Source organism: Magallana gigas, chromosome 5 (assembly GCF_963853765.1).
Source record: "Magallana gigas chromosome 5, xbMagGiga1.1, whole genome shotgun sequence".
In the NCBI taxonomy this organism is placed as follows: Eukaryota; Metazoa; Mollusca; class Bivalvia; order Ostreida; family Ostreidae; genus Magallana; species Magallana gigas.
The window spans coordinates 5,951,769-5,978,900 of NC_088857.1; the positions used below are offsets into that span (position 1 = coordinate 5,951,769).

At 31.4% G+C, this 27,132-nt stretch overlaps 3 protein-coding genes across 7 annotated transcripts; all 3 read right to left on the reverse strand.

The window, feature by feature from the left end:
• Positions 1-764: 764 nt before the first annotated feature.
• Positions 765-18,918, reverse strand: LOC117684855 (trafficking regulator of GLUT4 1). 2 transcript variants are annotated; one of them, XR_010713951.1, is made up of 4 exons: positions 18,460-18,918; positions 3,312-3,361; positions 2,341-2,469; positions 765-2,044 (listed from the first exon to the last, which is right to left on the reverse strand). XR_010713951.1 is itself a non-coding variant. In XM_066084455.1 (4 exons), the coding sequence occupies exons 1-4, from the start codon at positions 6,465-6,467 to the stop codon at positions 1,877-1,879; spliced, it is 354 nt and encodes a 117-aa protein (XP_065940527.1). In that variant the 5' UTR covers positions 6,468-6,568; the 3' UTR covers positions 765-1,876. The 2 variants fall into 2 exon arrangements, 1 of the variants encoding a protein (XP_065940527.1); XM_066084455.1 differs by lacking the exon at positions 18,460-18,918 and adding an exon at positions 6,461-6,568.
• Positions 12,629-17,210, reverse strand: LOC105345571 (synapse differentiation-inducing gene protein 1-like). Its single transcript, XM_066084454.1, has 4 exons — positions 16,276-17,210; positions 14,385-14,434; positions 13,518-13,646; positions 12,629-13,244 (listed from the first exon to the last, which is right to left on the reverse strand). Exons 1-4 carry the CDS (start codon positions 16,280-16,282, stop codon positions 13,077-13,079), a joined length of 354 nt encoding a protein of 117 aa, XP_065940526.1. The 5' UTR covers positions 16,283-17,210; the 3' UTR covers positions 12,629-13,076.
• Positions 18,919-21,670: 2,752 nt separating the features above from the next.
• On the reverse strand, positions 21,671-27,029 carry LOC136269448 (proline-rich transmembrane protein 1-like). 4 transcript variants are annotated; one of them, XM_066085900.1, is made up of 5 exons: positions 26,645-27,029; positions 25,383-25,465; positions 24,909-24,998; positions 23,202-23,324; positions 22,713-22,983 (listed from the first exon to the last, which is right to left on the reverse strand). In XM_066085900.1, exons 1-5 carry the CDS (start codon positions 26,646-26,648, stop codon positions 22,831-22,833), a joined length of 453 nt encoding a protein of 150 aa, XP_065941972.1. In that variant the 5' UTR covers positions 26,649-27,029; the 3' UTR covers positions 22,713-22,830. The 4 variants fall into 4 exon arrangements, with proteins under 4 accessions (XP_065941971.1, XP_065941972.1, XP_065941970.1 ...); XM_066085898.1 differs by having other exon boundaries at positions 24,909-24,947; positions 24,984-25,465; XM_066085899.1 differs by lacking the exon at positions 22,713-22,983 and adding an exon at positions 21,671-22,318 and having other exon boundaries at positions 24,909-25,465.
• Positions 27,030-27,132: the final 103 nt, after the last annotated feature.

Consider the following 27,132-nt stretch of genomic DNA (forward strand, 5'->3'; position numbering starts at 1 on the left):
TTTTAATATATTTTTTTATATATTTCAAAACCTTTACTCTTTCTGAAGATTGAATTCAGTTGAAGGAGCATCTGTTTCATCTAGAAAATGAAATTAAAATATTATTACATATTTTGGGCTATTCCTAAAAAGCTAGCTCTGTAGACATGTAACCATTTTCATTTGGCATGTAAACAATGACTCTTAAGACATTTAGAGGAAATCAGATATAACAAATGAAAATCGTTCATTTCCCTCCGATTTTCAATGTTCTAGTGAAGAAATTGCAAAATAATTTTGGCTGGAATATAAAGAAGCCTCTGTACTTTCAATTCCAATGACTTGGTCACCTTTACCCTCGTCTAGATGGTAAAGGGTGTGCAGTAATCTTCAACCAAATACTTGAGGTCAAGGTCATAGCAAACTACTGTGAAAATTATGTTTAGAGGAAAAAGACGTCACCAGTAATAAGACAAAAAAGAAAGTACCTAAATCAAAAACTTAGAAGATCTATTACCGATCGTATTTACAAACTTATCACAAATGAAGTCATTATATTAATAAGAGTACACAATAAAACTAGAGTATTAAATATCATCAAGTTTAACTAACGTCCTTTGATAATGGCGTACAACGCAAACCTGTCAATAAGTATCATCTATACATGTCGCAAATTAGTTAAGGTAAACAACTGCTGATGTAAGATTAGCCCACTTTAAGCATAATCTAATACTTATATTTGCCTTACAAATCAAATTTCGTTAGAAAACTCACAAAACAATAACTGTTTCAAAAATGGTTTTATTACACCATATACGTTGTATATACACAATGACTGTGCCAACAAAAGCATGTAAATATAAATTGATAAGTCAGAGACAAATCAAATAGAATAACAAATACATGCAAGTGATAGTCGGTACATGATTGTTTCAACATATACTTAGGATTCCGACGAATGCTTAGTTGTGAATAGTAAGGTACTGAACGTTTTTGTTCAACATAAAAAAACATGTCTCAAAGCTTTTACACCCACAAAAAGTCAACCGAACAATAAAATAAAATCAAAGTACTGATGAACTGACGGGAGTTGAATTTGTCGAATTTGATTTATTTTAAAATCAATGAAATGTTATTTTGCATGACAAGTACATGTAGTTTCTAATTTGAATTACGCACATTTTTATAATATGAATTTTTGGACTTTTTCGACAAGAATGTCGAGAAACCCCCATATGAATCATGTTAAATAATATTTTAAGAAAAAATTAATTCAATCAAGTTATGTATCAGTAATAGAAATATTTCTCGAAAAATGTATGGATCCAAGCAATATTGAACTCTAGTCTCGTTCAACCAAACGCACGGCTGACACCGTAAATCTCCGACAAGGATTTACGGAGACAGCTGAGTGTCGAGTTGAACGAGACTATATTGAACTCTGGCGTAGGAATACATACGACTACAAAAAATATTTAAATTGTCCGTACCATTTAAAATCTGGCTATTTTCAAGGTATTTATAAATAAGTTTCCTTGAAATACAAGGCTTTAGCATACATTACATCGAATTTATCAATTATTTTCAAGAACTAAGTCTTGTCAGCAACAATGATTTGTGCTGAGGTCCAAACACTGTTTCACTTTCGGTTTGTCTGAGTAACTGCATAGGAGAGTTGATTAAAATCAACTCCCAAAAATTATATTACGATCTCTAACAGGCAAGTGCTAATGCAGTTTGATGTCAACAATGGTAACTAATGTATCATGCAAACATGTTCACGAAACGTTCACAAACCTTGCTCTTAATTGTAATGAACTAACAATATCATGAATAAATTACTATAGTGGTAATCTTACGTATCGTGATAACATATTGGACAGTTTTTTCATGAACCTCAGTCAGACGATGAACTGAGAATAATCACGTAATACATCGTGATAAAGATAAACGTGAGGGCAAAAGAAAGGCCTCCCACTACGATCGAAATGTTGATCAATTGTCGTGCTTGGTCAGCTTGAGATCGAGCCGTCTCACTGTCTCCCATCTGATAGCTCTTTTTTGCCTGAAATTCACGTAATTTTAATTCATATATAAGAACCGCATATAAAAAAAAGATGTTATGACAAGAGATAATTTTAGCATCATTTGTTACCATGGCTTTTCATATATATAATCGGTTAAAGTTATTTTTAGTTATTTTAATATCTTAAAAAAAACCAAAATTTTAAGAAATCCAATGTGACCACCAAATGTTTGATTAGATCAAGATATGTAGAAAAAGCACACAAAAACGATTTCAATTCTTTTTTTATTTTATTTTCTAACTATGTGTTCTTTTGTTTGGTTTAACTAACATACCTCTGAAGCGTTTAATAAGGCCCACAACCCCAGAGGCCAGCAACAGCAGAATAAGGCAAACAATGCTCTACCTGTGTAGTCTTCGTAGGGTGGGGGCACGTGGGTCATCGTCATTGCCTGTGGAGCAACCTGAAGTCAAGGTTTGAAAATCTTGTTAAACGTAATGAAAAAAATTATTGCTTTTATGCATTATTTGCATTTAAATACCGCAAATACCAATTGTGCAATACACACACACAATCATTACAGTGACACTGCGCATCTGTTCACAAAGACCAACTTGCATTTGTTTCATAATATATAGTGTATTCGTGTATTCCCATATTGCACACATTTGATATTAGGTAAAAAATAATAGAAGTGAATTGTGTTTAGATAACAATTATAGTCTGGTTTTATTTTACCTGTATTTTTCAAATGCATTTCAAAGAAGAGTTAAGAGTATTATGCACATGTAACGTAGTGATGCACTTTTTTAAGATCGATGATTTAAAATATCTTAATTCTTTAAACTGTTCCTTTAAATTCATTTTATGATACAATAATATTGCTATGTTCAGCTTCTGAAACATACTATTCACTAGCTACTTGCACTAATGAATTTACAATGTTAAAACTGGAAACTTAAAATTCATGTGAAAAACATTAGGATATCTTCCAAAATCTACTGTAACATTGTTCATGACAATACTAGTAACACACTTGTAAAAGTCAATGATTTTATTTATTCCACTGTGTGTGTCAAATTTGCTTTGCTTTTTGTAGCTCTTGAACTGGTATTAAACTAAAATCTAACAATTTACTATGATACAGACTATAACGATTCAGTAATTTACATACCTGGACAAATTCCTGTTTTCTATAATAGATTTTTAAATGTATGCAAAACGGGAACAAACCTGAAATATTTATTCTTTTATAGAACAATTAAACATAAAGACGGAAAGTAAATGGAGGATTAAGGTACATACAACATTCGTTGACCATGTTGTATACTGTGTAGATTGTCCAATTCCATACCCTGAAACAACAATTAAATATAGAAAAAAAAAATAAAAGAAACACGATGATTTTTTTAATCTATTATCTTTATTGCTCTTTTTATTCTTAATAAGAGAGAGTTAGAAAAATGGTACGATGCTATTTAATTTGAACGAGCTGGGTTTTGAATTATATCTCACCTTTCTTTTATATAATAATAATAATAACAATAATAATAATAATAATAGTTCATTTCCAATTTTGGGCCCAGAGGGCATACAAGATTACAGATATTAGATAGAAATGCCTAAAAGAGAGATTCTACATATTAAAAAAAGTCCATTCAGATACATGAACTTGTTTCTTTCTTTTATATGAAAGAGGCCTTTTTAAAAAGTAAGACTGTGATAAAAATAAACAAAAGGCCCATGGGCCACAAAGCTTACCTGAGCAACAATAGACATCCTGCATTGAAAGATTTTTTTTTTTAAATTCCAAATGTTCTTATGTTGAGCCCCTTTTGTAACTAGATGATTTCATATTTATATCAAGTATTGAGCATTGCCATTCTCAGAAAGATCATAAATAACTGTTCCAAAAAAAAAAATTACATCAAACTTTGAACCACTTGTGTATGGCCCAAGACTTATCAAGAGCCACAGTTTAAACAATTGAAAATAAAAAGTTGTCAATTTGCTTGCATATATTTGTTTTAGTATATACAATTTATTTTAGAATGATCAAATTTATTTAGTATGTCAATTTTTTCTTTGAAGATTTCGCTATATATATTACACTACCTAAAGATACTAACACACAAGTTACAGCTTTTCTGGTTAATTGATTTTCGAAAAGTAGATTTTTCTCCATACATTCTTATGTAAAGATTTGACCTCTATGGGCTTCACCTTACCCCCGGGAATCATACGAAAGAAACTGGAATCTACGCTACCTGTAAGCTCAAGTGAGCTAAAAAGAGCTTCTGCACGTATATCAGGGGGAAAGTATGAGCTACTTTATGTCTACGTTATAATTCATATGAATCATAATTCATACAAATCCATATAAATACTAATAGTTTTAATAATATTTCAATAGAAAAAAAAACCGAGTTCCGATATACAATCAATGTCTGTGTATTATTTACCTTGTTCTTTACTTATTTTTTTAACCAATACTTTAAGTAGCTGCAGGACTGTAGCTCCCGGTCTGAAAAAATTCGGATGGACGACCTGGGAGCTACAGTGCCTCCCATAGTAAAAAACTGCAATTTACGGCGCACAAAAAATTGCGCTAAGTTTGGACTTATTAACCTTATTTTCACACAAATTCTGTAAAAATAATTAGAACCATAAAATTCTTCAGCAAATGTACTACTGATATCATCACTTTACTTGCCTCAGACCTTCTCTTAAACATGATAACCGACCTCGGAAAATGAAGTATGTTAATTTACGTCGAGATCGAGAGTCGCCATTTTTAAATGTAAACAAACATGCACCACTTTAATTGACAGGGCTGGGGATGGTGTTTAAAAGAATATCAGAGGCAAGTGAAGTGACAATATCTGAAGTAAAATGTCCGAGGAATTTTTTGGGATTAAATATTTGTACAGAATGTGATCGTAGATGAGATTAATCAGTCAAAACTTTTTTTTTGTGCGCTGTAAATTGCAGTTTTTTACTATGGGAGGCACTGTAGCTCCCAGGTCGTCCATCCGAATTTTTTCAGACCGGGAGCTACAGTCCTGCAGCTATGACTATTTCCAGATCATTTCAGCAATTATTAGAATTAAATATCCCGAGTGTGTAATGGCCCAGACACAAATAAATCACTGTCAAAAAGATTTAAGGAGGCCGATTTGGGTTTTTTTGCGGAAAAACTACAATAGCAAAACTCTTTATTTTTAAACCATATGTTATTTAAACCATCTCTACTTTATTTGCGAAGGTTCATGAAAATCGACCGTCTGGTTCTTTTTAGGGACCATCTCAAAATAGAGGTACATTTACTATAGGAATATATAGGAAACTGTCATTTTCCGCACATCAAAGCAGTTTAAAAAAATACTACAATAGCTTTTTTTCTCAAATTGTTATATATGATTAGTAATATCATTTCCTACCTTATATGTAAAAAACACAAAATTCTACCGTCTGGTTTTTAGTGGGGGCCATCTCAAAATATTAAAATGCACCAAATTTTGCTATATATTTGGATCATCACGAATGATGATTGGTATAATGGATTCATTCCAAAAAGGAGGAAAATGTCCTCGAGGATAGCATCATTCTGTATTTAAAATTTCAACAGCATACAATTTTTACTTTTTCTTTTATGTAATTTCTTATAACGTACTCCTACAAAGCTTCATTTTATCATAACGTCATAAAAGCGCAATGGCAATGCTCCCCTACCGCACAACGTAAAAATCGTGTTAAAAATCAAAATTTCCTTTAAAAATCTTAATATTTTTATCTGTATTTTGTTTATTGTGTTCGATTTTATAAATGATATCGAAAAAAATTCATAAGAAGTATAAATCAACTGTATTTTATTAGAATGCGCAAAAACATGCGCAATGCAAACTAAAGTCGGCCTCCTTAAATTGAACCTTAATTAAGAACACAGAATTTCGAAATTTTGGTTAACGACATATCGAAATCCTCTTCGACACATCTTATCACATTAAGGACATTATGTAGACATTACCTTACTTAACAATGATTTGTATGATGTTTTTGACATCAATTTAATTTCACGGCGTGTATAGATTTTAACTTGTTTACATAAAGTGCATATACTAAGTACTATATGAGTTGTTAATGACGTATTTGACATCGTATTTCTGTACAATATTTGCTAATGGCTCGTTCAATTTCGTTTATTTTCAATTTTTGAAAATTCTGTACAACATTAATGCTAAACGTTCTTTTAATTTTTGACAACGTTTTTGTCTAGTACTGACATATTGTGAAATCAGGTTAACTAAGCAGTGCATTGATAAATACGATTTGTTAACAAACAAAATTATTAGGAAACTCTAAATAATTAAATTATTTTACAAAATAACCATTTATTTGTTCTTAATTTGAAAAATTGCTTACAACATTAACATTTTCATACTCAGTTTTTTTACCTTCCATGTTGATTTGAATTCCTGTATTACAAGACTGTTGACAATATTAAAACCCCGTCTTTAAAATACCCAAAAAAAAAAATTCCGATGTAGGTCAATATGTAGGTACTGAACCGCCCGCGATCATAGGCGTAGGAACCGGGGGGCTAGGGGGGGGGGGGGGGCTCAACTATCTAAATTGCATTTATTTCACAGGTATGTGAATTTTTATTAAAAATCGTCCAAATGTGCTGCATAAATATCTTGTGACAGACTATAGTCTGTATTTGAATTTCGCACATTTTATTATATGATTTTTTAGACATATTGAAAGATAGATTTCAAACTATGTATTAGTAAACAATTCTCATCAAAGTACTGAAGTACTGACGGGAGTTGATTTTATCGATTATCATTTATTCAAAATCAACGATATGTGATTTTGCATGGCAAGTAGTATCAGTAGTCGAAATATTTCTGAGAAATTGTATGGATCCAGGCAAGATTGAACTCTTGTCTTGGCAACCAAACGCTCGGCTGTCTCCGTTTATCTCCCACAAGCAAGAGAGACTCTGTTTTGTCGGATATTAACGGAGACAGCCAAGCGTCTGGTTGAACGAGACTACATTGAACTCTAGCGTAGGAATACATACGACTTTAAACATATCTAAACCGTTTGTACAATTCAAAATCTTACTATTTTCATGGTATTAATAAATAAGTCTTCTTAAAAAACAATGCTTCAGAATACATATCATCGAATTTATTGATTATTTTCAAGAACTAAGTGTTGATTTGTACATAGGTCCAAACACTGTTTCACTTTCGCTTTGCCCGAATGAGTGCATGGGAAAGTTGATTAAAATCAACTCCAAAAACTCGTATGGATCCAAGCACTATTGATATCGAACTCTAGTCTCGTTCAACCAGACGCTCGGCTGTCTGCGATAATCTCCGACAAGCAAGAGAGCCTCTCTGCTTGTCGAAGATTTACGGAGACAGCCGAGCGTCTGGCTTAACGAGACTATATTACACTCTGGCGTAGGAACACATGAGACTACAAAAATATCTAAATTGTTCGTATTATATAAAATCTGACTATTTTCAAAGTGCTTATAGATAAGTTTCCTTGAAAAGAAATGCTTCAGCATACATTACATCGAATTTTTCTACTATTTTCAAGATCTACGTCTTGTCAGCGGTGATGATTTGTGCTTAGGTCCAAACACTGTTTCACTTTCGGTTTGCCAGAGTAACTGCATAGGAGAGTTGATTAAAATCAACTCCCAAAAATCATTTCATAAATTTTAGCAACACTCATAAGCCTTCAAGTACAGCAGTTCTCAATTTTTCAAAAATATTGACCGGGTACTTTATCCGAAACTTACCTTTGCTACCTTAGAATGTTGTTTAGTTTGACTAACGTATTATAATGGAAGAATATTTTCGATAACCTGAATTTACGTACCGCAGATTTCAATGTGTAAGCATTCTGTCTTACGGATCCAATTGAGGGTCAGCTCAAACTTAGTGATGACAAGTCCAGTATTTCTTTCTCAAGCGGTTTTATTAAGCGTGATCGTATAGTTACAATTACATCAGCTAATAGCAGCCCAAATCAGGAGTCTCATAATCTCTATAAGCTGAATCTATCTCTAAATCTATCTAAATCTATCTGCTCAACATCATTTTACATGGGTATATATAACATTTTACATATGATGGACAGTTCTGACTAGTTCGGCCCATTTACGCCGATCATGAGTGAACATTTCGTATTCAAAATTAAGATTGATATTTTATTTCTAAATAAAGTAACAAAACCGTCAAAACTGCCAATCAAAGAGTACGGATGCAGGATTTGAGTCTCCGAGTCCTGGGTCTCGGAGTCCCCCACCTAGTATGAGGCATCACTTACTCATAATACGTTCATTCATACACGGCATAAAAGGTTACAAAGGTTAATATATAGAATACACAATACATGAGTCAATATAGAGTACTAGAGCTATCGTTGCAGACACAGAATCGCCAAATATGACACTTGTTTTTAAACTCTCAATTTGGATATTATTATGCCCGTATTATTCGCCTGGTTTAATAACATCATTTAGGAATACTACACAGTGCTACAAGAGTCACAGAGTTCATTCTGTTAATTATCATTAACACCATTCAGTGCGCAGCATCTAGGTACACATAAATATCATAGTGACCATTATGTAATACTAGCAATTCAAGGTCATAGCATGGCTATCTGTTTACAAATGACAGAGATTACCGTCGACTGCAAAAGTCAACAATTCTTTCTTGCAAACACCCATCAGTAAAAACAAATACAATTTTACATACAAAAACTTGATAATATTTGAAGTCATGATAAACTTATTACTTATGTACCATAATGTAAAGTAAAATCAGAGAGATAAACAAGCTATAAAGCTTAATAAATTAAATACATGAATCTGTTCTTCCAACAGAAATCTTATGATCTTCCTAGATAAAACGTTGTACATACATGTATACAGTTTAAGAACTTCGTTGCCGCCGTTGTTGTTGTTGTTATGTTAACAACAAAAACAGCGGAAACTAAGTTCTTTGAAATTTTGTCAGCACTAGCAATCTTTTTAAAAAAGTTTTTCACCAACACTGACGCTTGCTCCTCTCGTTTATGTTTCTGGTAGTGCGACATTGTCCATCAAAACACATACTTTGAGCCAAAAACTATCTTCGCATATTTGTCCACCTGTTTTTTCTTTAAATGATTTCTTTGCCTGCTGTAACATTTTTTTTCTTTAACATTAGGATATGATGGACTTTGCTTCATATGTCGTGGTATGTTATGTCCACCAGCAACGTCCCCTGGAATACAATTAAAACTTATTGTTCTATAAATAAATACGTCCTAATAGTAATATGAAAATTATAACGTGAATAAAATTCCTTGTCTGCTAAACTTTACATAAGTCACCGATATATTTTATCCTTTTTCCGGTGTAAACAATGGGAAAAAGCTACATGTAGTTCCTTACTACCTTATAACAGCAAAAGACATCTTTTTAGGCATACGTTTTACTGATATTTTACCAACTTTTAATGTCAAAACTAATCCATCAGAATGTCAATGTAATATGGAAGACTAGAATGATGTCATTGCTATAAAATGTAAAGATAAAGGATTAAAATTGAAAATTAAACCTTATATGCTCAGTCTCCATTGAATTACTAGTAACTTTGATATCTTGAGAGAGAGAGAGAGAGAGAGAGAGAGAGAGAGAGAGAGAGAGAGAGAGAGAGAGTACATCAACTGTAAAATTTTGATTTATATTTTAAATAATATGCTTTCGATCACAAAACTATTTGTTTAAAAATTTAAAATATATTTTTAAGAGAGTATTTGTATTTAAATCAATTTTATCAGATTATAATCTATGCAAAATACCTTAAGACGTGATGCTAATGATGGTATTCACCTACAGTGTGCATTTTATAATTTAAAGAATCAAATCACTAATAAAAGCATATTTTTTTCTGGTATATATCAATGAATTTGATAACTGTTCTATCTTTTATTTTATGTTTGTTTTTACAAACCAAAGCCTCCATTTCCTTTAGAAGAACTTTTGTTTTGGTGAAATTGACTTCTTTCATAATGTTGACCCAAATATGACCCCATGGCAAAAACAAATCAAAAACTTCTACTTGTATATTCTAGTATTACCTTTTATAATTATATTCTGCTATTATTTCACTAGCGCAAATCATTCTGCTCATTAAAGAGGATTTTAAAAGGTTTTTTTTATTTGTTTCTCTAATAAAATACCTATCGGATAATATTTTAACAAACGTAAATCAACCATATAAAGGAGGCCAATATAAAATGTACAGATTACTAATCCATTGGTTCTTGATAAGAAGATTTTTTAAACCTCCTTTTTTCTTATTATTTATCCTTCTAATACATTCACACTGTCAGGTACATTTTGCAGACTTAATTGCCTTTTTATAAATGAAGAAAAATATCTTTGACTTCATGGGGATATCAATCGTTCTCTTTCAAATCTACCGTAAGTCCTATTTGATAAATAATTCTTGATAAAGAGAAATTTTTTACACAATGCTAAAACTTATTTCTGCATTTGAACCCCACACAAAAAATGTTTGTGGTTTTGAGGTGATACATGAAGCTATTAAGTTTATTACATTTACTAACAACCTTAGTGTGATTTTCTTGATTCTTCTAGACACTTCCTGCCTAAGAAAGTTAATATTTAGTATAAGCAATAAAAATGAAAATATCATATCGGCATAAAATAGAGGGAATAAAAAGTTGGTGATGGTCTCAAGGGGTTATACTTATGTCACTATGTCTTACCATTTAAAACCTTGAGTTAATGCCCAACTGTCTCACACAGGTTCTGCCAGCATATCCCTTGTCACACCTCCTCGCTGGTGACCCTGGAAATACTGCGGTAGCTGAGTGACAGTGGTGAGAGGCGAGCCTTCGACGCCTTTATATAGCTGGAACATGTAGACAGGGGAAGGAAACCCCAACAGAAAACCACCGACCCTCCAAGTCCAGGGGGTGCTGCATGGCTAATCAACAGACAGTGTAAAACCTTTATGATTACGGACACCCAATCGGGCCTTTGGTGCCAGCGGGCTAGAAGAGGTTAGGTGAGATGTGGTGGTGATAAAACAGAATGAACTTGGGAATTTTATTGATATTTTATACAGAATAAGCAGAGTAGTAGTAGAAGTCATTCTCTTTTATTGAGTACCAAGTACCCAGTAAACCATATATTAATTTTCAGACCGACATGGTCTTAAGGATAAAACTGAAGCACTGGCAAGCATATCATCCCATCATGACAAGAAACAACTTTGAAAGTTTTGCAATTTTCACACATAAAAATTTATTTTTCTCAGGTGAAATATGTAATTAAACCTTTCTGTTATCATTAGTACATTCATACATTATTAGAAATATTTTGATGATTATTCTAAAATGAATATGAGTTTGAAACATTACATTGCTTAACAAGGATGAAAAGTTGTAAATTCAAGTGCTTCGCTTATTTCAAACCTTGACCATAAGCTTGCGCCCAAATTCAACACAGATTGCAATGTGATACATGTATCTTCTATGATAAACGTTTAGGTACAGTACATGTATATATACTGTATGCAGGGTTATTTTGTCCAGTGTAATTTTCGCCCTTTTACATTTGCAAACAGTTTCGCCCCGTCTTGAATTCGCTCAGACACAATTGTTTGTTAGAGAGAGATAATATGATATATTGGAAATCGACCAGTCTAAAATTCGCCGGCTGACAGCGAGGGCGAAAGGGGAAAATAAAACGGGGCTGATATTACCTTGAAAAAAGCATGCGGACGTTTCTTAACGAACTGCACATTTTCTGTCAATTTTTCCTGTAACCCAATTTTTAATATATTTTTTTATATATTTCAAAACCTTTACTCTTTCTGAAGATTAAATTCAGTTGAAGGCGCATCTGTTTCATCTAGAAAATGAAATTAAAATGTGATTACATATTTTGGGCTATTCCTAAAAAGCTAGCTCTGTAGACATGTCACCATTTTCATTTGGCATGTAAACAATGACTCTTAATTAAGACATTTAGAGGAAATCAGATATAACAAATGAAAATCGTTCATTTCCCTCCGATTTTCAATATTCTAGTGAAGAAATTGCAAAATTATTTTGGCTGGAATATAGAGAAGCCTCTGTACTTTCAATTCCAATGACTTGGTCACCTTTACCCTCGTCTAGATGGTAAAGGGTGCGCAGTAATCTTCAACCAAATACTTGAGGTCAAGGTCATAGCAAACTATTGTGAAATCTATGTTTAGAGGAAAAAGACGTCACCAGTAATAAGACAAAAAGAAAAGTACCTAAATTAAAAATTAGAAGATCTATTACCGATCGTATTTACAAACTTATCACAAATGAAGTCATTATATTAATAAGAGTACACAATAAAACTAGTGTATTAAATATTATCAAGTTTAATGGCGTACAACTTGTCAATAGGTATCATCAATACATGTCGCAAATTAGTTAAGGTAAGCAACTGCTGATGTAAGATTAGCCCACCTTAAGCATAATCTAATACTTATATTTGCCCTACAAAACATAAATTTCGTTAGAAAACTCACAAAACAATAACTGTTTCAAAAATGGTTTTATTACACCATATACGTTGTATATACACAATGACTATGCCAACAAAAACAAGTAAATATACATTGATAAGTCAAAGACAAGTTAGATAGAATAACAAATACATGCAAATAATAGTCGTTACATGATTGTATCAACATATACTTAGGATTCCGACGAATGCCTAGTTGTGAATAGTAAGGTACTGAACGTTTTTGTTCAACATAAAAAACATGTCTCAAAGCTTTTACACCCACAAAACCTGATCTGTTACAGGCAAGTGCAAATGCAGTTTGATGTCAACAATGGTTACTAATGTATCATGCAAACATGTTCACGATACGTTCATAAACATTGATCTTAATTGTAATGAACTAAAAATATCATGAATAAATTACTATAGTGGTAATATTGCGTATCATGATAACATATTGGGCAGTTCGTTCATGAACCTCAGTCAGACAATGAACTGATAATAACGACGTAGTAGATAATGATGAATATAAACAGGACGACAAAAGAAACGCCTCCCACTGCGATCGAAATGTTGGACAATTGTCGTGCTTGGTCAGCTTGAGATCGAGCCGTCTCACTGTCTCCCATTTGATAGCTCTTTTTTGCCTGAAATTCACGTAATTTTAATTCATATATAAGAACCGCATTTAAAAAAAAAAGGTAATGACAAGAGATAGTTTTGGTATCATTTGTTACCAAGGTTTTTCACATATATAATCGGTAAAAGTTTTTTTTTAGTTATTTAAATATAAGAAAGAAAAACCCACCAAATGTTTCGATTAGATCAAGATATGTAGAAAAGGCACAAAAAATGATTTCAGTTCTTTCTTAATTTTATTTTTTACCAATGCGCTGCTTTGTTTGGTATAACTAACATACCTCTGACGCTTTTAATAAGGCGCACAACCCCAGAGGCCAGAAACAGCAGAATAGAGCAAACAATGCTCTACCTGTGTAGTCTTCGGGGGGTGGGGGCACGTGGGTCATCGTCATTGCCTGTGGAGCAATCTGCAGTCAAAATTAGACAATATAGTTAAACGTAATGAAAAAATTGATTTTTTTATATTATTTATAGTTATTGTACAATATACACACGCCATTATTACAGTGATACTGTGCATCTGTTCACAAAGAGCACACAACTTGCATTTGTATCATAATATTAGGTGTATTCGTGTATTCCCATATTGCACACATTTGATATTAGGTAAAACATAATAGAAGTGAATTGTGTTTAGATAACACTTTTAGTCTGGTTTTATTTTACCTGTATTTTTCAAATGCATTTCAAAGAAGAGTTAAGTGTATTATGCACATGTAACCTAGTGATGAACTTTTTTAAGATCGATGATTTAAAATATCTTAATTCTTTACACTGTTCATTTGAATTCATTTTATGAAACAATAATATTGCTATATTCAGCTTCTGAAACATACTAATCCCTGGCACTGACACATCAAATTAACTTAAGACCAAAAATAGGTACATCATGAATATATTGACAAATCAAATTTTCCTTGCGTTTTGTAGCTCTTGAACTGGTAACTAAAATCTAACTATTTACTATGATACAGACTTTAACAGTTAAGTAATTAACATACCTGGACAAATTCCAATTTTACACAGATTTTTTCTGTAATAGATTTTTAAATGTGTGCAAAACGGGAACAAACCTGAAATATTTATACTATTATAGAACAATTAAACATAAAGATGAAGAGTAAATGGAAGATTAAGGTACATACAACATTCGTTGACCATGTTGTATACTGTGTAGATTGTCCAGTTCCATAACCTGAAACAACAATTAAATATAGAAAAAAAAATAATAAAAGAAACACGATGATTTTTTTAATCTATTATCTTTATTGCTCTTTTTTTTTTCTTAATAAGAAAAAGTTAGAAAAATGGTATGATGCTATTTAATTTGAACGAGCTGGGTTTTGATTTATATCTCACCTTTCTTTTATATAATAATAATAATTATAATGATAATAATAATAATAATAGTTCATTTCCAATTTTGGGCCCAGAGGGCATACAAGATTACAGATATTAGATAGAAATGCCTAAAAGAGAGATTCTACATATAAAAAAAGTCCATACAGATACATGAACTTGTTTCTTTCTTTTATATGAAACAGACCTTTTTAAAACGTAAGACTGTGATAAATATTAACAAAAGGCCCATGGGCCACAAAGCTTACCTGAGCAACAATAAACATAATAAAATCAGTTTAAGGAAGTCATATTCAAAATAACGGAACAATGAATATATAACAAAATCCTGCATTGGAAGATTTTTCTTTTTAATTATATAAATTCCAGATGTTCTTATGTTGAGCCCCTTTTGTAACTAGATGATGTTTATATATATCATATGTATTGAGCATTGACATTCTCAGAAAGATCATTAATAACTGTTCATATAAAAATAAACTTACAACAAACTTTGAACCACTTGTGTGTGGCCCAAGACTTATCAAGGGCCACAATTTAAACAATTAAAAATAAGCAGTTGTTAATTTGCTTGCATATATTAGTTATACTATATACAATTTGTTTTAGAACGATCAAATTTATTTACTATGTCAATTTTTTTCCTTAAAGATTTCGCTTTATATATTACACTACCTAAAGATACTAACACACAAATTACAGCTTTTCTGGTAAATTGATTTTCGAAAAGTAGATTTTTCTTCATACATTCCTATGTAAAGATTTGACCTCTATAGGCTTCACCTTACCCCCGGGAATCATACTAAAGAAACTGGAATCTACACTACCTGTCAGCTCAAGTGAGCTAAAAAGAGATTCTGCACGTATAACAGGAAAAAGGGATTAGCAACTTCATGCCTACGTCATAACTACATGTAATATGATTCATAATTCATATCAATCGATATAAATAATAATAGTTTTAATCATATTTTTTATTTTAAAAAAATAAACCGAGTTCCGATTTACAATCAATGTCTGTGCATTATTTACTTTGTTCTTTACTTATCTTTTTAACCAATATTTTAAGATGACTATTTCCATATCATTTCAGCTAATATTAGGATTAAATACCCTGAGTGTGTAATGGCCCAGACACTTATAAATCATTGTCAAAACGATTTAAATTGAACCTTGATTAAGAAATTCGTATTTCGAAATGTTGGATAACGATATATTGAAATCCTCTTCGACACATCTTATCAAATTAATGACATTATGTAGGCATTACCTTACTTAACAATGATTTGTATGATGTTTTTGACATCAATTTCATTCAACAGCGTGTGTTTACATTAAGTGTATGTACTATATGAGTTGTTAATGACGTATTTGACATCGTATTTCGGTACAATATTTGATAATGGCTCGTTTAACTTCGTTTATTTTCAATTTTTGAAAATTCTATACAACATTAATGCTAAACGTTCTTTTAATTTGTGACAACGTTTTTGTCTAGTACTGGCATATAGTGAAATCAGGTTAACTAAGCAGTGCATTGATAAATACGATTTGTTAACAAACAAAATTATCAGGAAACTCTAAATTATTAAATGATTTTACAAAATAAACATTTATTTGTTCTTAAATTGAAAAAATAGCTTAACAACATTAACATTTTCATACTCGGTTTTTTACCTGCCATGTTGATTTGAATTCCTGTATTACAAGCCCGTTGACAATATTAAAACTCCGTCTTTAAAATACCCAAACTTTCTTCCCGATGTAGGTCAATATGTAGGTACTGAACCGCCCGCGATCGATAAATTCTGAATCACTTGAACAGCGACGATCTTTAAAAATCGTTCAAGTCAACTATTGTATGCAATTTAATTATTCTTTTAAGGGATATTCTTCAATTACCAATCTAAAATGCTTCGAATGTCTAAACAAAAAAAGAATAATGCGTATTCTTGTTAAAATGTAAAGTTATGCGAACGAGTCCGTTTTTGTATAATGGACAGCATTTAGAAAAATTAAACTTCAGATTGCAAATGAAACAATAGACTATGTTTCCTATAGCTCCCATGCATATGTATAAAAGAGTAAAAAGAAATTATTACATCAGAATTTTTCGACAGTTAGTATGTCAACACCACAAAAATATTTTTATTTTATATCAGGTGATATTTGTTAAGAGATATAAGATAAAAACATGATTATACAATGTACTTGTACAACTGTTGTTAAAATAAATGTAGGATAATGTATGTTATTGAAATGAAATTAACTTATTTTACTTAAATTAAATTATAATTAACGTATTTTATGACGATTGCAAGTGCACATGGATGTTTACTGCCCTCAAAAAGGTAATTATTTCTTTATATACTTAGTCTAGTATAACATATAACATACAATATCAATTCATTATTACATTTTAGTTACAAGTTAATATTTCAATGATAGAATTAAATATCACAGGGTTTTTTTAATCCTTCAAATCTGATTCACGCAATTTTACATCTGTTTATCATTTTCTAAAAATTGAAATATTGTTTCACTTATTCCGAAGTTATACAAAATTAGATGCTTTTTGAAATGCACTTCGATGACTTCGGTGAAGAATCAATTATGATGGACTTAACACACACACACACACACACACACACACACACACACACACACACACATATATATATATATATATATATATATATATATATATATATATATATATATATATATATATATATATATATTTATATGAAAATAATAGAGTGCATTTATAAAAGATAAGAACTTCAAAATTAATACCCATCCTTCAATTTGTATTACTTTAACAATGTAGCACAGGCCACTTTTTGGGAGTTGATTTTAATCAACTCTCCTATGCAGTTACTCGGACAAACCGAAAGTGAAACAGTGTTTGGACCTCAGCACAAATCATCACTACTGACAAGACTAAGTTCTCGAAAACAATTGATAAATTCGAAGTAATGTATGCTAAATCATTGTTTTTCAATAAAACTTATTTATAAATACCTTGAAAATAGTCAGAATTTAAATGATACGAACAATTTAGATATTTTTGTAGTCGTATGTATTCCAACGCCATAGCTCAATATAGTCTCGTTTAACTCGACACTCAGCTGTCTCCGTAAATCTCCGACAAGCAGAGAGTCTCTCTTGCTTGTCGGAGATTTACGGTGTCAGCAGAGCGTTTGGTTGAACGAGACTAGAGCTAGTTCAATGTTGCTTGGATCCATACAATTTTCGAGAAATATTTCTATTAGTGATACATAGTTTGATTGAATTAATTTTATCTTTAAATATTATTTAACATGATTCATATGGGGGTATCTCGACATTCTTGTCGAAAAAGTCCAAAACTTCATATTATAAAAATGTGCGTAATTCAAATACAAATTAGAAACTACATATATTGTTATGCAAAATAACATATCATTGATTCTAAAATAAATAAACATCGACAAAATCAACTCCCGTCAGTTCTTCAGTACTTTGATTTTTTTATCACCACACGAAGCTAAGATATGTTCAAAGGTGTAAACACGAATTAATTTTCTGTCAACTGATTAATCATACAACATTTTTTTTAATCGTGCAATGTTACACAGAAAGTGCAGAAAACACTGTTGTTTTTGGTATTAAACTTACCCCACCCACTTTCCAAAAATTATTTTTACCTTAGGCGGGACTTTATTGTCCAAGAAAAACGCACACTATAAGGATACAAATTTCCTACTTCAAAATAACCCCTATATATCTTTACTTCTCCTTGCATTGATTAAAATCTTACAGCTTATCATGCCATTCATAACACTGCAGTTTTCAGACCTTCAAAAATAATTCTCCTACCTCAACCTCCATAAAGATGAGGTTTCTTCTCATGCTGCGAACCACGAAGAAATTCTCTGTCAGCTGAATAGATGTAAATCATTCTCCAGAGGTGGAATGGGATGTACACCGATAATTCGGCTGCAATCACTAAAGGTTTTGGTAAAGGTATGACCATTATACACACTGTAGTAAATGAGTTGATAATATGAACAAGAAACTAAATCCACTACTACATATATGCGATTACGTTTAAACTAATATGAACAGTTCAAACTTGTGTGCATAAATTCATTTTTTTTTTCTTTTCTTGCTCAATAAAGAAGGAAGGAGTAGCATTATATACTCGGCGTACAGCGGAAGTCAACAAGGAAGACATCAGTGAGTGCTATCCGTTCATAGGCTGTTAATAGATCTGCTGTGGTGTCACTGAAGTTCAACATGTGATGGTGAAAGGAAAAACCACATCTTTAAACGGGTTTGTGTTAATCTCCTTAGATTCATGTTGGGGAGAAATTAGTATGCAGTTTAAGTACACTATATATTTATTTCACACAGTAACACTCCCTTTTAATATTGACGCCAAACTTTATCACGGGAAATCCTGATTCAATGAACATTACAGGAAAACCAAGGTACACAAATAAATCTATTCATTGTTCATTAATTTAATCAAACTATAAAAGTCCTCCCGAAATTAGAGAAGACTTGAATCGTTAGCATTATATTTCTTTAAGATTATAGGAATTCAGCCAAAAAATGTTTTGATGTAATTATCTAAATATCTGCTTGTCTGTCAAAATGCAAATATCCGCCTTAAATTATATAGAAAACTGAAGGTTGGTTTAAATTTTATGTAAATATGTAAACAACTGATGAACTTGACGAAACAAACATTTCTAATATGACATTTTAAAAAAAATCTGGTGATATTTAATTGATTTGACAAAAGAAAAAATGATAATATTATACCGCTATTTCGTTGATTTTATATGTTTTAATGATTTCTTTATTCAATTTGGATTTGTATTTAATTCTTATTATTCTGCTTGTCATTTTTCTTTAAGAAAAAAGAAAAGAAAACCCTATCTACATGGCTGTAAAGATTTTTTAAAAAGAAGTTTCAATAGCTTTGCAATTGAAATACTGGTGCAAGGATTTTCGTTAAAAGGGGCTTTATAAAGATAACGAGATAATCCTTTTTAAAGTATTTGATTTTATTATCTATAAATGAGTACTAGCACATTTGACTTGGTATAACAATTTAAAAGTCACAATAATAGATCGACAGAGAGTTCCTTCTGCATATATGGAAACTAAGACTGGAAGGGAACATCCGTGATAAGAGAGAGATATAACAACGACAAAAAGATTATACCTTCATATCCTGCATGAATAACCAAAGAAAATAATTTGTTTAAATAAAGCATTTGCAGGAAGTTATGCATAAACATTCATTTGATGACAATCCCAAAATATTTATAAAGTTATGATTTCTGCCAATTACGATTTCTGTAAAACACATCAGTATTTTAGTACAACTACAACGTTATACTTTGATCGAGGTAACCTGAAATAGCGATCGTCTTAAAAGCACGTACATGAATTTTAGATCAAACAATACATTTAAAATAAGGTCAAAAAGGTCTCAAATAAACAATGCTGTAGGTGGGTTTTCAGCTCAACTTGCTGTGTGCGAGTATTAGTATTTTATTACAATAATAAATTCTCTAGAGTTGAGAAACAACTTGCTGGGCAAGGTAAGACGTCAATTTTTGTAGTGAAAAAATATTTGAAACACGTATTTTTATCATAATACTTTGCTATCATTGTTTGATTGTTTTGTTGGCAGTGTTATTAACTATGCCTCTAAGGTAGGGGGTTCACTCAAAGCACCTTATATTGAGAAACTTCATCTTGATTTCTGTATACATATCTTTGGTGTTAAAGGTCAACTTATGTAACAGTTTATTCAGAATTAGGACGCTTTCCTCTGTTGTACCAAAGAATGTTGAACATAGTTAAGTTCTGGAAAAAATACTGTACCATAATAATACAATTATGACTGAGTCGAAAAACATAATGCAATGATTTTTATGCAATCTGGGTATGTTTAAATTGTGGGGAAAACAAAATATAAGTGCTTCATATCTTTTTGTTGTTAAACAACGTATATTTGACCAAGCTACACAGAATATTTTTTCTCAACTAGATAGTTTTAGTAAATGCTTTTTTTAATACTTAATTGCAACTCATAATTTACAACTTTATTTAAGAAAACCTATTCAAATAAAATATCATGTATTTCAAGATTAAGGTTGTCTTCGCTTCAATAAGCAAAACAAAGAGGTCGATTTTATGATACTGAAAGACATAATAGAAATTGTTTTCTATGTTTAAATTCTATTGAAAATGAATTTCATTTTATTTTGATATGTCCCATACACGAAGGCGATCGCAAAAAATGCATTAAGCTCTATGACTGGAAAAAACCTTCAATGTCCAAATTTTTGTTGAAAATGTAAAAGAACTATGTAATTTGGGAAACTTTATTCACTTTAGCTTGAACATTAGACAAGATTTATTGCACTGATAAGCTGTACAGCTTAAAGTTAATAAAGAACTGAAACTGAAAACCGAGTACACTGTATACCTATGCAGTTTAATTTCATTATTTTCATACAACTTTATTGGAATAAAAATAATTACCCCCCACTCCAAGAAGCCCAAATATGAAGGTAGCTACATAACAAATAGATGTAACGTGTCTATTGAAAGCTTTAATCTGTGTAATAATTATCAAAGTCTCTATTCTTGTTTTTGATTTTGTGTGTTGTGGTTGTTTCTCAATCGACGATTTTACTCCCTATTGCTATTTATTTATCATAGGCCCAATCCTCCTATTTACTCGATGAACAGTGGATATATATAAACTTTGTATATATAAGAAAATCTTCATTTTGGGTAGATAATAAACACAGGTAATTAAATAATTTATTTCTTTTTATTATATGGCAAAATACGTCATCTAATTAAAAGAATACACAATTCTGTGAACATTGATTAGCAAATGATATAACACATATAAAATACTGGCAATAACATAAAATAGCAAGATGCTCACTAGTGATAACCCCGCAATGATGTGAATATACAAAATAAGCAAAGTCTACATTTTATAGGAAGTTGACATCCAAATTATATAAAGATTGTGATAAAATTTCAAGCCAAATCTTTGACGAAAATTTCTTTGATAATAAGAAGCTAAAAATAAACAAAGTCATCATTTAACAGAAAGTTGACGTCTGATTGGAACAAAAATAATTCCCAACATATGGCATGTCTAAACAAAGAGTGTGATGAAATTTCAAGCATATGCAATAAACAGCTGCTGAGTAATCTCTGACGAAAATTTCTTTGAAAATATAGGCTAAAATAATCAAAAATCGTCAATTAACGGAAAGAAAAACATCCCATCATACGTATGTTATGCCTAAACAAAGAGTGTCGTAAAATTTCAAGCATCTGCGATTAGTAGTTGCTGAGACGGACAGAAAGGACGGACGGACAGACAGACAAACACACAAGGGTAAAACAGTATACCCACTCTTCTTCGGATCGGGGGTATGAAAAGCATTAAATGGATCGTCCAATTTATCTTAAAATTCTATACAATAGAACGTTAACAAAACAATATAAAACAAGTAATGCTTTCAACATTTCACATACATACTTTAACTACTTATAACAATAACAAAATTTAGAGGTAGTCCTGGCAACTGTTTGTTCTATTTGAAATTACAACAATGCATTAAAATATCCACTGGTGTCAAGAAAATACAGTTCAATGTCATTTAATGCTACATATTCTTTATGAGAGCTGTTGAAATAATTAGCATTAACACTTAAATGATTGATAATATTTTCTTGTCATTCTATTCATAAGTAACCATTAATATTATCTAAAGATATAAGAATTGTTATCAATAATAACAAAAATGCACCATTTTTCCACATTCTCAAGATCTGTAGATCATATTCCCATTAAAATATTTTATATCATATAATTGTAAGGCTTTGTAAAAAGAAAAATTAGCAAAAGTATTTAAATCTTATTCACTCTTAAGGCATAACAGTAGGCTTTTTATTGTTCTGTAGTTTTTTTTTTCAGATCCATGTCTCTTAGTCTACTTTATATCCATTTAATAATCGGAGAAATATATATATATATATATATATATATATATATATATATATATATATATATATATATATATATATATATATATATATATATATATATATCACTTTTCTCCTCAATCCTGTAATTATATTTAATTTAGATGATTATATGGGCCGCAGTTTTCCTCAGAACCCCGAGTGGAGTCACTTTCAGTTACCAGTACCGATTAAAATACCCACAATGATCAAGACTAGTAGAAATGAGGCCAGCCCTATTAATATGGAGATGTTGGACATTTGGTGAGCCTCGTGTGTACTCCTCTTGGCAGCTTCGATATCCCCTCTAGCATAGGCATTTCGAGCCTGGAAGAGGCAAAAATATGGGGGAACTTCCGTAACACCATTAGATTTTAGGCCTATATCCATTTAATCAAATTCAAATCGGCTTTACATGCTTTACAAACAATGTAATACCGTAAAAAACAACACAACTGTTTCTGGGAATTGTCTGAAATTACTAGTACATTCTAATTTAAGCAAATAAATTCTTAGATAAAAATACAATTAAAAATAGTCCATACCTCACTGGCTTTCAAAATTGCAACTATACCGGTGGGCCAGAAACAGCAAATGGTCACACAAATAGCTCTATGCATAAAGTCATGGGGTGGTCGCTCGTCCATTGTCATTTGTTCTGGAGCAACCTGGTGTAAAGTAAAACAAGGCTTCTTTGTCTTTAAAAAGTTTCAAACAAATAGAAATGAATTAACTATAACAAAATTACAGTATTCTTTCAGTGAATGGCTGAACTGTATTTACAAAGTGCCTAAACAATCCTTGGCTAGTAAATGCAGACTGTCAAAAGAAATTGTGTTACTCTTTGAGGAATTGTTAGCTTGTTATGATGTTGACCAATATTCGCAGTGGTCGTATGACTAATCTCTTTTACCATCTCAAGGTGCTGATCATGCGTTTGTCAAGCAATTTGTTTTATTTTCTTAACGATGATATCCGTTAAAATGATATAATGAAATCGGAAAGATTAGGAAAATTAAGCAGTTGGGCAAAAGGTTGGACAACACGTCTTTATATATATATATATATATATATATATATATATATATATATATATATATATATATATATATATATATATATATATATATATATATATATATATATATATAAATATAAACCAATTATCTTACTAGAATTTAACAGACACTGAAAACTTACTTCGGTAGTACCAGTAAACTGTAAAGAAGATGGGGGAATAAGATGGCGCAAATGCCCATTCGGTTTAGTAGTGAAATACAATTTTGAATTTATTTTTCCCCAATTCAATCTATTCAAATATATTATAATAAATCTTTGCAAAAGCAAAATTTCTAACTATAGTCAGTTTTTGATATATTTAACAAAAAATAAGAAAAAAAAATATTGTCGGAAATTATGGTGGTATCGAACCCGTAACATAAAAACCCTAGATATATAAGGTTAGCTTATACCAGGTGCTCTAACCACTGAGCCATTTCTGACACAACAAAGTGGCCTTTTTAAATATTATGTGTGACTAAGGTCACGAACTACCGGACTTGTATTATTTTTTTAAAACGTTCAATTGGTGGGATACAAAATGATATTTTTAATGTATAGTGGGTCATCTCTCCACTTTTTTGTTGATTGAAATCGGTTTGTTTTCCAATAGACCTTAATTAGACTATGAGAAAAATATGGAGCACAGACCCACTCTATAAAAGAAAATGCCCTGAAGTTCTAAAAATGACAGTATTTGCAGGTTTTGATACGTACACGCCTGTTTGAGTCAACATATTCCAAGTATTGAACATACCTATAGGTTAAAAATCAATGATTCGTTAAATATATATTGTTTTCAATGATTTAAAAAAAACCCATCAGATTTATTGATACTTTAATTTTTCAGTAGCCTGTCCGACCGCGTATGGGCATTTTACACGCCTTATCCACCCATCTTCTTTATCTAATACCTAAAAAGTTATTAAAATGGGTAAAAGATAAGATAAGTAAGATATATAAGTAGTGATTGATTAGTATCAAAGTTTTGAATCTCCATAATTTTACGATCAAATTTGAAATAGATGTCGATCTATTAGAAGTTAGGTCCTTTGTTCATCTCTTTGTATGATAAAATACATCATACATTTTAAAAATTATGAAGAATATGTATGTGATGTGAAAATAAAACTTTTAAGTGGTATAGATTTATTTTAGCGAGAAAGAACGTACAGCTTATATGTTATTCGTACCATGTATGGGTTTTGAGGATTCGCTATGAACCCGTCCAATTGCTGGTTTTGAGGATACTCTTTGAATCCACTCAGTTGCTGGTTTGAATTCTCTTCAGATCTGCCCCATTGCTGCTTTGTATTTCCTTCGAATCCACTAAATTCCTGATGGACTGTAATTTGTTGTAAAGGAGCTGAAGAGGTTGTCCATACATTTGGATTGCTTTGGTACTCTGAGTATGGTTTATCCTCATCATCTACAATTGTATGTTTCTCAGTTTTATTTTTTATTATTGGTGATTGATGTGTTGGATTCGCTTCGAATCTTCCCGATTGCTGCTTTGAATTTGTCTCGGAACCTCTCAATTGCAGATTTGAACTCGCTTCGAAATCTCGTAATTGCTGAATTGATCTAGCCTCGAAATCTCTTGATTGCTGGTTTGATTTTGCTTCAAAATCTCTCAATTGCTGGTTTGAGTTCGCTTTAAATTCTCCCAATTTCTGTGGTAAAGCTGCTGGAGAGGTTGTCCATACACTTGGATTGCTTTGGTACTCTGAGTTTGGTTTATCTTCATCATCTACAATTGAATGTTTCTCAATTTTATATACATTTCATCATTGGTTACTGACATGCTGTAGTAACCGCCCAAAAAACTAATCAATATTCCACGTTAATGAATTGTCCTTAAAAAAAAGGATCACAAGACTGGATATTTTAACATTGTTTGATTATCATTTAAAGTCAGACGCGATCTATTTTCCATTTTTTCTATTTTTTCCAATCTCCACAATGTAGAGATTTCCACTTCGTAATTTCACAATTATGTTTTTATAAAATATGATTCCTTTTTTTTCATTTAGATATAAAGTGTTTAATTGAAAATGTATAGTATGACTTTACTTTTAAGCATTCAAATGCATTTTGTGCGTTATTTTAAGGAAAATTTGAAATATTCTAGCTCCGAAACGAACCTGGTAATGTACCCTGCATTTTGGGGAATTAACATGTTTAATTGTTAATAAATAAGGAATAAAATATCAAGGAAAATTATATAAAACTGAGGAACATCTCGTCTGTTCTTAATATGCGTTGATCACCTAGTGTAATGCACGATATAGTCGCAGATTTGAAAAACAGTGGTTTGAAAAAAAGTTTCATGGACGACAAGAGAATTTCAGTGCGACCCAATGAAAACAAAACAAGCGTAAACTAGTACATATTGTGTACAAAAAAGTCTTTTCCTGGGTTCTTACCTTTATTTTGTCCCTTAAATCAGCACACACGATCAATGATCTGTTATAAAATAACTGTTAATTTTAAATTCAAATTGTTCTGGAGCGGTTTTTTTGGCGGGGTGGGGTGGTTGGGGGGAGGGGGGTTATATTAATGGGTTTATATACATTCACTCGCCCAGAGATAGAGATTGTTAGTTTTATTACGTGCCTGTTAAAATATTCTCTTTGGCAGATTTTGAATGCACGTATACTAGTATGTAAATAAGGTGTCTGGATTTAAGATAACGTATTCATGTCGACTGTCATGACCCTCTCCTACGAATTCATTCTAATTTGTAATACACATAATATACACATATAAGAGAGTAAAACACCAAGTCCCACCCTTATAAGACGAAAAACACGTACCTTATATACTCGTGGCCTAGATTTATCCTTGTAAGGTCACTCTGGGATCTCCAGTTCAATTGTTTTGTATATTGTACATTTATTTCTTTATATATGTCATTCAAGAATCTTACCCATTATCTCTCCCAATATCTTCTGTGGTTGTCCTTTCTTGTAGAAAACTCCAAAAGTTCTTCCGGATTCTAGGGGGTTAATGCTCTGTGGCCCTTAAACACGTAAACATGTACAGATATCTGCGTTCTGTTTCACTAAATCCAGCGCCCTGAGATATCAATTACGGTTTTTAAATACTGCGCAGTTGCCGCCGTGTTTTGAGTCCGTCCGAAACACAGTTTAAGAAGAAAACTCTCATCACTCGGTGAATTTTCAATTGTAAGTCTATAACATTCGTGAATTAAATCAGACGCCTTGTCTTATTTCTTAAATTAGTGTTTGAAATTAAAAATTTTCGCTGGGAGTTTACAGTTATGGCGCTTTTTCTTCAAATTAATAGCACCCTTTGGTTCGTTAACATTTCCCCTTACCCCTAAAACATGTGCTATCAAAAATCTTCTGTTATAGGATTGTAGTATATTGTTGAAAGCTTTAGTCTTAATTCATT

What these genes read in the sequence shown, in the direction of transcription:
- LOC136269448 (XM_011416412.4), bottom strand. An exon ending in ATCCTCAAAACCCATACATG is followed by an intron (nt 23,325 to 24,908) that starts GTACGAATAACA and finishes ACTTTACACCAG; the next exon opens with GTTGCTCCAGAACAAATGAC. An exon ending in CAATTTTGAAAGCCAGTGAG is followed by an intron (nt 22,984 to 23,201) that starts GTATGGACTATT and finishes TGCCTCTTCCAG; the next exon opens with GCTCGAAATGCCTATGCTAG.
- LOC105345571 (XM_066084454.1), bottom strand. An exon ending in CAACATGGTCAACGAATGTT is followed by an intron (nt 13,647 to 14,384) that starts GTATGTACCTTA and finishes TTTTGACTGCAG; the next exon opens with ATTGCTCCACAGGCAATGAC. An exon ending in CCTTATTAAAAGCGTCAGAG is followed by an intron (nt 13,245 to 13,517) that starts GTATGTTAGTTA and finishes CGTGAATTTCAG; the next exon opens with GCAAAAAAGAGCTATCAAAT.
- LOC117684855 (XM_066084455.1), bottom strand. An exon ending in CAACATGGTCAACGAATGTT is followed by an intron (nt 2,470 to 3,311) that starts GTATGTACCTTA and finishes CCTTGACTTCAG; the next exon opens with GTTGCTCCACAGGCAATGAC. An exon ending in CCTTATTAAACGCTTCAGAG is followed by an intron (nt 2,045 to 2,340) that starts GTATGTTAGTTA and finishes CGTGAATTTCAG; the next exon opens with GCAAAAAAGAGCTATCAGAT.